General features: G+C 27.7%; 1 protein-coding gene across 1 annotated transcript; it reads left to right on the top strand.

Moving 5' to 3' along the window:
* Positions 1–371: 371 nt before the first annotated feature.
* On the top strand, positions 372–8648 carry LOC136076099 (piggyBac transposable element-derived protein 1-like). Its single transcript, XM_065789562.1, has 2 exons — positions 372–453; positions 7954–8648. Exons 1-2 carry the CDS (start codon positions 372–374, stop codon positions 8646–8648), a joined length of 777 nt encoding a protein of 258 aa, XP_065645634.1.
* Positions 8649–9122: the final 474 nt, after the last annotated feature.

Here is a 9122-nt window from a genome sequence, read left to right as displayed (position 1 = left end):
CGTTCTGATTTATTAATCTAAAACGAGTTTAAATACTGCTGTACTTTCCTGCCATTAAGGCAGCATTACCATAAGCCTGTTTTCTGCATTTTTAAAAATCTTATCCATCATATTTTAATTTTGTTTAAATCATAATAATGGTTTAAAAAATAACTACATATCTAATAATAGGACTAGTTTGATCTTTGTGAAAAATATCTAAAGTGCTGTCAAATATTACACAAAAGTATTTAGCTTGATTAATTCGATCAACAATTGTTTTTCTCACAACACTTCCCCATAGCTCTCTAAATTCATTTTAAATCTTAGACGACAAATTGGAGATCCTGTATTTATCTTTATCTTAATTTTTACTGCGTGCTTAAGTATTAATGGATCGTACTTTACTGGATCGTACTTTACTGGATCGTACTTTACTGGATCGTATTTTACTGGATCGTACTTTACTGGATCGTACTTTACTATCAAGTTAACAAGCTCTAAAAGATTTACTCTATTTTCCGTTGAATTGATTTCTTCCTAATGAACACTTTCACGATGACCTCAAAACTTCAAATTTTGCTAAGAACCTAATTATATTGAGTATTCAAGTATTGTTTTGCTAACAATCTTATTATATCAAGTATTCTTGAAAAATTTCCTTTAATTTTCTAATTTCCTAATCAACATTCTGTTATTGCAATTAATTAAAAGTTGTTTCATATTTAAGTCTCATTTCTAATTCTTTTTATTTGGAAAGTAATTGAATGTGCAATTGGTTCAACTCATGTTGACTTATTTCGGGATTAAGTTTCCACTTTTTGTAAAAACCATTTTCCGTGTTTTGTAAAGACCATTAAACAGTTTTCAGCAAAAGCAATATATAATGGTGTGGCTAGAGGTTCAAAACCTGTCATAAGGACCCCAAAATTTTAAGAAAATTCTCCACTATTAAATTATATTCTTCTCAACTTAAACTTTTTAGTAAAACTGTGCAGATCGATAGCTTTTCGTAGGACATTTTGCATTTTTCGACATTGTTGAAAAATAAAAGATGTTCTGGAAATGGAGAAATGATTTTGGATTATTTTTTCTCATAATATTTAAAATTTTAAATTACACAACATTTTTTACTTATTATTGAAAGATTAATTGAATTGGTAAATGTTAAAAGGGGGTAAGCTCAACTATGTAAACTTTCGAGAAACTAAAAAAAAACTGCATTTTCTATCGTAGAAAATTTTCGTTAATGGTTTAACAACTTTTTTTTGAAGAAGAAGATAATGTTTTTTATCTTCAAAAAAAAAATTATTTTTTTTTATTTTTAATTTATATAATATTTTTAATATATAAAATTTTTTAATATACTTTAATATATAATTTAATATATTAAAGTATTTAGAAACAAATTTAGAAAAAATCAGAAAGTAAATTTTTGTATTTTAAAATTAATTCATAACTTTAAATTTAACAGGTATTTATTCTCTAGCTTTTGTTTATAAAGACTATAGAAAATTGAAGGAACTTTTTACATTATACTATTATACATAAGACTTAGAACATTATATATATTTAGTTCAAACAATGTTAGTAAAGACATCTGTTCAAAAAGAGGCATTGTGTGTTCTTTTTTATTTTTAAAATTAATTACTCGTATAGCATGCTTCTGTTTACGATAGAGAGGTTCTAGTTTGCTTTTATAGGTACTACCCCATGCGGTATTACCGTACTTTAAATAACTTTGAACAAAGCTATAGTAGATTTGTTTGAGTAGCGGTTTTTTCAATAAATAGCTTGATCGGTATATTACTCCGATACTTTTAGATATTTTACTACCTAAATAGGCGGTATATTTATACCAATTTAGATTTTCATCAATAAAAACACCTAAAAATTTATGAACATTATCCCTACTTATTTCTCTATTTTCAATAAACAATTTTGGAAGAGAAAGTTCGACTTCTTTTTTTTATAAGAAGGATGAAATAAAGAAAACTTCGTTTTACTTGAGTTAATAGAAAGTTTATTTGCTCTAAACCATCCAGAAATTTTTTCTAATTCTTGATTCATTTCTACGCACAGTTCGTTTATAATTTATCCGGAGATAAAAAAGTTGCTATCATCACCAAACATTAAAAAGTTAGTTAAAATTCTTTTTGATGCCCGATAGAGATCGTTAACATAGATTATAAAAAGCAAAGGCCTAAGTATTGAACCCTGAGGAACACCACACTTTAATATAGAAGGATTAGAGAGTTTATTAAATTCATAGTATATAGATTGCACACGTTTACCTAAGTAGCTTTCTATCGTTTTGGCAGTTAATTACTATGTTGCTATTAATATCGTCGATTCCGGTTGCTTTGTTTCTTTTTAGGCTTTTAAAAGCATTGTCAAATTCTAACATGGTTAGTTTTTCGTTATTCAATTCATTTTTATTACGATCTAAATATTTATCAAAAGATTTATTTATACTAGAAATTTGGGACGTAAGTTTTAATCCTATATTAACAAAGAAGTTGTTAAACTCATTTGCAATGATGTTTTCATCATTAATTGTTTTATGGTTGATTTTTATAGTTTTAGGAAAGCGCGGTTTGTTAATTTTTGGTTTACCAATAATTTCATTTAATAATTGCCATGTTTTCCTAGAATCTGTTTGACACTTTTCAAGTAGTTTATTATAATAACTAGCTTTGGCGGTCTTTTTAATTTTCTCAAAGAGACTTGCATAACTCTTGTATTCCGATTTTTTTTTATCGCATTTTTTTAAAGGTACTTCATATATAATCGTTGTTTCCGCTTAGATGATTTATTAAGACCTTTACTCAACCAACGTGAATTTATGTCTTTAAATTTAGTTGTTTTTACTACTTTGGGGAAGTGTTTATCATAAAGAAATAAAAAAATATCTATTAACGTATTATACATTAAATTGGTATCATTTGAGGATTCAAAATCTGACCAGTCAATATTGGCTAACTCACTTTTAAAGTTAACCTGGCTATCCAAAGAAAAATGCCGCCTTAGGATAAATAATTTTTTTTTTCTTGGGAGCTTTTCAAAATAATATTTTGAAGATGATTTGAGAATATTTCTGTTGATGTTTGTGTCGATTTATAACAGCATGATGTTAAGGTATTTTTAGAGTTATTGTTAATGATTTCAATAGAAACAAATTCCCTGTCGTAATCAGATATGCATAGGTCGTTTCGTAATTTATACCGCAAACTATTTTTGACGTAAAATACAACACCCCCGCCTCTTTTTTTCGATTTCTTCTGCAAATACACTCCTTCATAGTTATTTAATTGAAAAGGCGTGCTTTCGTTAACTTTGTCATCAGTTAACCATGTTTAGCTTAAACAAATAATATTAAAAGTAAAATTGCTTTCCTCTAAGAATATTTTAAAGTTTTCAAAATTTGCTTTAGCGCTTCTAATATTGAGATGAACAAGAGAAAGGCTCTCATAAGGTTTTTCATCTTTTAAATACTTATTTATTTCATCTGGAAACATGTAAGGTGTTTCCATATACATTAATAAAAAGTTATCAATAAAGTTTTTGTCAAGGTCATATTTATCAAAAGTGTTTTGATCATTTATTTTGAAAACCTTATCTAAAATTTTTTCAAAAAGACTTTCGTATTCAGACGTTTTCGGATTCATTTTAAAAGGTTTCGTTATTGATATATTATCAATAAAAGTATTCAAAAAATAAATTAAAATTAAAACAAACCGCAAATAAAATAAGTAGAAAATTACTTTTTATTTGTCTTTCACTCGCGTACAATAAGCATGTCGTATGTTATGTAAGCAAATTTTCCCAATTTTCTTTCTATTTTCATTTTTTTCACGCAATTCCTTTCTTATTTTATTCGTCTCTATGCAGTAATCTTCGTTAATATATATGTTTTTTCCCTTAAACTTTGAGGCATTTTGTGGTCAGTGTTGTTAATTTGTATTCCATTACGGTTAGCTTTATTTTTTATGAAAATATCTAACGCATTTTTTTTTTTTTTTCAATAAGTTCCTCATGAAAATTTAGACTAATCTTTATTTCTTCAACTTCTGTTGCAAGTGTTGATACTTTTTTAGCGTTCTCTAAAATATTTTTTTCTACTTTGTCTAATCTTTCGTTTAAGATTTTGGTGTTTGCACAAACGATGCTTATAAAGTTGCTTTCTTGTTGCTTTAGCGCAGCGTCTCTACTTTGTAGTTTGTAAACAAGTCTTTTATCGTTTTTTTAATTTCCACAAGTGTAACTGCCATAATATCAATAATATTTATTACCACTATTAATTTAAAAGTTTTTTGTTAATATAATAAAACATTTTTTTGTCCAAAGTTATTATATTTTTTTTATCTTAGTAAATTTTCAACTTGCAAAAACACGCCCGCTCGTTACAATAACCAAGAACTGATGATATGAACTTATTGAATGATGGTATGAACTTATGATGATATGAACTTATTGAACCATTAACAAAAATTTACTACGGGGGAAAATGCAATTTTTTTTAGTGTCCCGAAAGTTTACATTATTGGACTTCCACCCTTTTAACATTCACCGATTCATTTAATAATAATATTATATATAATATATATTCTTTTAAACACCCAATAATTCAATAAATTGTAGGTAAAAAAAACAAAAAAAGAAAATGCTATGTGTGTTCTTGTATTGTTCTTGGAATTTTCTCTTTCATCAAAGTTCTAAATATAAGTCTCTGTTCCTTTAAATTCCATAATTGGAAAGATTGTTTTAAAATTGCAACAATATTGGCATCCAACACTTTCTTAGGGCGTGCAGTTTTAATTTTATTGCTCTCGATCATCCATTGCAGCATATTAATACCAAATTGCTTGCATATTAGCCATATCTCACCAACATATAAACTTTAATTATTTATACACAGCAACTGAGTCATTATAATGGAGTAACATATGGGGTCATTAAGTAGCCTGATAAACAAGTTTAATTTGTTATGAATAAGAATGTTCGATACAGAGTCTACTTTGAAAAAAGAATGGAGGTGATTTTCATTATGCTTAGAAATATCAAATTTAATATTGATAAAGTTGGACGATCTGTCTTAAAATAAAAATATTTTAAGACAGATCGTCCAACTTTATCAATATTCTGTAGAAACTTATTGTTGCAACCACCCAGTTCTAGTCCGTATAATAGTGTTGGAATAGCTAGGGAATTAAATAAATAAATAATCGTAGCAGGCTGGCGAAAGCGAACTCCGTTTCTTATTAGAACTTTTGCAACAGATAAAAATTGCGTTATACGTTCATTTATATTTGAACCTGTCATTTCGAAAAGGACATAAGTCCAAAACTTTTAGCAGTTAGTTTATAAGTTTGAATTAAAAATTTCTGTATGATTTATGTTTTTTTTATAAAAAATAAAAAGTACATACGTTATATACGTTCTTTATTTATCTACTTCTATGTTTAATTTCTTAAGCAGCCTAGACATTATTTTAATAAAAATCATATTTTTGTTGATTTTGAAAAGTTTTAGTAATTGGACTTGTGCCCTTTTCGAAATAACAGGTTCATTTGTTTTTTGGAGTGTTGCCGTCATATTTTTGTTCTTATTATCCCAAAGGAAACCAAGATGTTTTAAATTTTAAAGAAAATAGATAACTTTTTAATTGTTGTTGTTTTGCTGTAAGCTAAGTACAAAAAAACAAGCGGCCATTTAATTGAACAAAATTGGGTGGTAATATAAAAAATAATAATCCAAAAAAAATTATTTACCAAGTTCTAGGTCATATGATCGCCTGCTAATTGTACAGCGTGAGTACAATACATAACTTCTTCCAAAGAAGTATTTTTCACTTTTATTGGTATAATGGTGTATTTTTAATAATTATACTTAGGCATTGAATAAAGAAATATTGCTTTAATTCGAACTAATATCTCATATAAGCCACAGTTCGACTTATACCACCACCAAATATTTTATGAAAATTGAAGTACACCACCAAAAATTCCCTAAAATTGAAAAAAAAAAGTGAATTTTATATAGTGATACTTAGCTTATTTGATTTATTGTAGATAAATAATATAAACAGTATAATATAAATAATTTTTTAATAGTATAAATAATATAACTTAATTTTTCGATAAATTGAACAACTAAAAATAATTTTATAGGAATGGCAACAATATTTAATCTTCTTTTGCGAAACATTGTCTGATTGTAAACATGATACCTTGTGAAGCAATAAAATGCAAATCACTTCAAATTTTCAAGAAATGTTTATTATACTGTATTCCAGGAAGTGACATTTCAAAATTTTGCTCTAACCATTTTTAAATTTAAAAACCTGAAAAAATGTTTCTTTATTACATGATGTAAAATTATTTTTATAAATTTTGATGTACTTTGAAAACATCAAAGTCCAAACCTTACGTTGCATGCCCAAACATAAGTAAAAAATCTCACGGATTTTGCATCAATATATTTCAAGTTAACGTCTTTTGAATTGACTGATTAAAATGAGTGTTTTTTAATAAAATCGAGGCAACATAAAGTGAAGTTTGAAATAGCATTTTAACCCTTAAATGCATAGTGTTGCAAAAATGCAACATACTTATTTATCACTTATAAAGCTTTTTTAAAATCAGTTTTTAAGTAATGCACGATGTTGCTCTATTATACTTGGATATAATAAAATGTGCGCATACTTTTTTGGATAATATTTTCAAAATCACTACGCAAGAGTTTTAATTGGTCACATTACATTTTTCCGAGTTGACAATTTTATTCAATTTTCTAGTGATTTTTGAAGTAGATAATGCGTTCTTTTGTGGACAAATAAATTTATTTTCGTTTTTCTTAAGGTTGGTCTTTATTTTAAAAATTATTTGTTGTTATGAATTTTACGTTATAGTGAGTAATGATATTAAGTTTGTATGTTGCAGAAATGATACTTTATGCATTCTAGTCTTTGTTTATTATAAGAATTATTATCTTATTAAGTGTTATCTTTTCTTTTTTCTCTCTTTATGAGTAGTACTAAATGTATGTTGTCTTATGTATGTAGTATGTGTGAATTTAGTCAATAAATCAAAATTTTAAAAAATATTTTTTAGCTAAATTTATGTCAAGCAAAGTTCAAATGAAGTTGTTAAGTAAGGAGGATTTACAATACTTCATAGAACATTTAAGTGAAATTAGTGAAGATGAAGATGTTTCTGATGAGGATTTTTTTATAGATCCCGAATATTCATTTAATGAAGATTTTTTTTTTTTTTTTTTTTTTTTTGTAGTTATTTTAGGTGCTCCCAGAAGTCCTTACGGTCTTATCACAGAGCACCGCGAGAGAGCATTTAACAAGAAGTTCACGCCTCCTTCCGTACCAATGTCGCTTGTATGGCTAGAGCTGGCATCGAACCTGGGACCTCTGGATTCTGAACCAGAACTCTAACCACTGCGCCACGGCTGCAAATTTACAAATATTAAATGAAGATGAGGATAATGAAGACAAACATGAGTGCGATGAAGATGTCCAGCATGATGAAGATAATATAAAATCAAAAAATTTAGCAAAAAAATAGATGCAGATACTATAGAAAATTAAGAACTTAATCCTGATATATGATCAGCTTAAATTTAATGGAAATGATAGTCTTCCAAGTGAATTTCTTGTCATGAGTTCAACCTATAAATATCTTTAATACTTTTTTTCAGATGGCTTGCTGCAAATGGTTGTCGATCAATCAAATTTATACTCAATACAGACTAACATTAGTAAGCCATTAAATTTAAATCTATCAGAACGGAGACAATGTATAGGCATTATTATTTACATATCAGTATTACGACTACATAATCATATTGGTCCCCAGAGTTTGAAATTAGCAGTTTTAAAAATTGTATTACAGTTAATATTGGTCCCCAGAGTTTGAAATTAGCAGTTTTAAAAATTGTATTACAGTTAATATTGGTCCCCAGAGTTTGAAATTAGCAGTTTTAAAAATTGTATTACAGTTAATAGATTTGAGAAAATTCGCCAGTTTATTCATTCCAATGATAACACTAAGTATTTACCTCAAGGAAATCTTTCACATGGACTACATAAAATTAGACTACTTATTGATCATCTCAACTTAGAAAGTTCTATGGTTCCTTTGGATGGTTATTTGTCAGTAGACGAACAGTTATGTTCCACAAAAGTTAGTCATTTTTTGAAGCAGTATATTCCAATGAAACCATTCAAGTGGGGTTTTAAATTATTTGTAATTTGTGGAGTTAGTGGGTTTGCTTATAAATTTGAAGTTTATTCTGGTCAAGAAAACAAGAAAGCAGAAATAGATCAACCAGATGTTGGAGCTTCTGCAAATGTTGTGAAAAGATTATCTACCATTATCCCAGCAAATCAAATCTACAGACTATACTTTGATAATTACTATACATCTTTAACTCTATTCGCATATCTAGCTAAAAAAGGTATTTTAAGCTTAGGTACTGTACGTCACAATAGAATACCTGATTGCAAATTTCCGACAGAAAAAATAATTAAAAAAGATGCTCGAGGAACATCCCATGAGTTTGTTGGAGAAGTAAATGGAATAGAAATAAGCTCCTTGGTCTGGAAGAACAATAAAGCAGTTGTCTGTTGTCCACATATGCAGGCCAGCTACCATTGACAACCATTTTACCGTTTCGACAAAAAAAAAAAAAATAGTCATTAGCTTTCCATTTGTAATAAGAGTGCAACCATCACATGGGAGGTGTCAATTTGATGGATGGTATAATTGAAAGACAAAGTTATATTAAAAAGCAAGAAATGGTATATGCGTCTTTTTTATCATTTCATGCCAATGAAATGATAAAAAAGACGCATTAGCAAACTCATGGACTCTTTATAATAGAGTATAAAATTCTAATCAAAATTACCAAGAAAAAAATGATTTTTTGAATTTCGGAAAGAATTGTCTCTGTTTAATGAAAGTTGGACAAAAAGATACAATAAAACGAGGTCGCCCAACGGTACATTAGAAGAAATTAAAAAAAAAAAGCCAAAAGAAAAAGTAAGTTATCTCGGTTTGCGCCACCAAAGGAAGTTTGCCTAAATTGAGTAGGGCACTGAATAACTTGAACTGATGGACGTGTCAGATGTA

This window comes from Hydra vulgaris, chromosome 02, assembly GCF_038396675.1.
Source record: "Hydra vulgaris chromosome 02, alternate assembly HydraT2T_AEP".
NCBI lineage: Eukaryota > Metazoa > Cnidaria > Hydrozoa > Anthoathecata > Hydridae > Hydra > Hydra vulgaris.
Note: the sequence above shows the minus strand (reverse complement) of the source record. Positions and strands in the feature narration are given on the sequence as shown.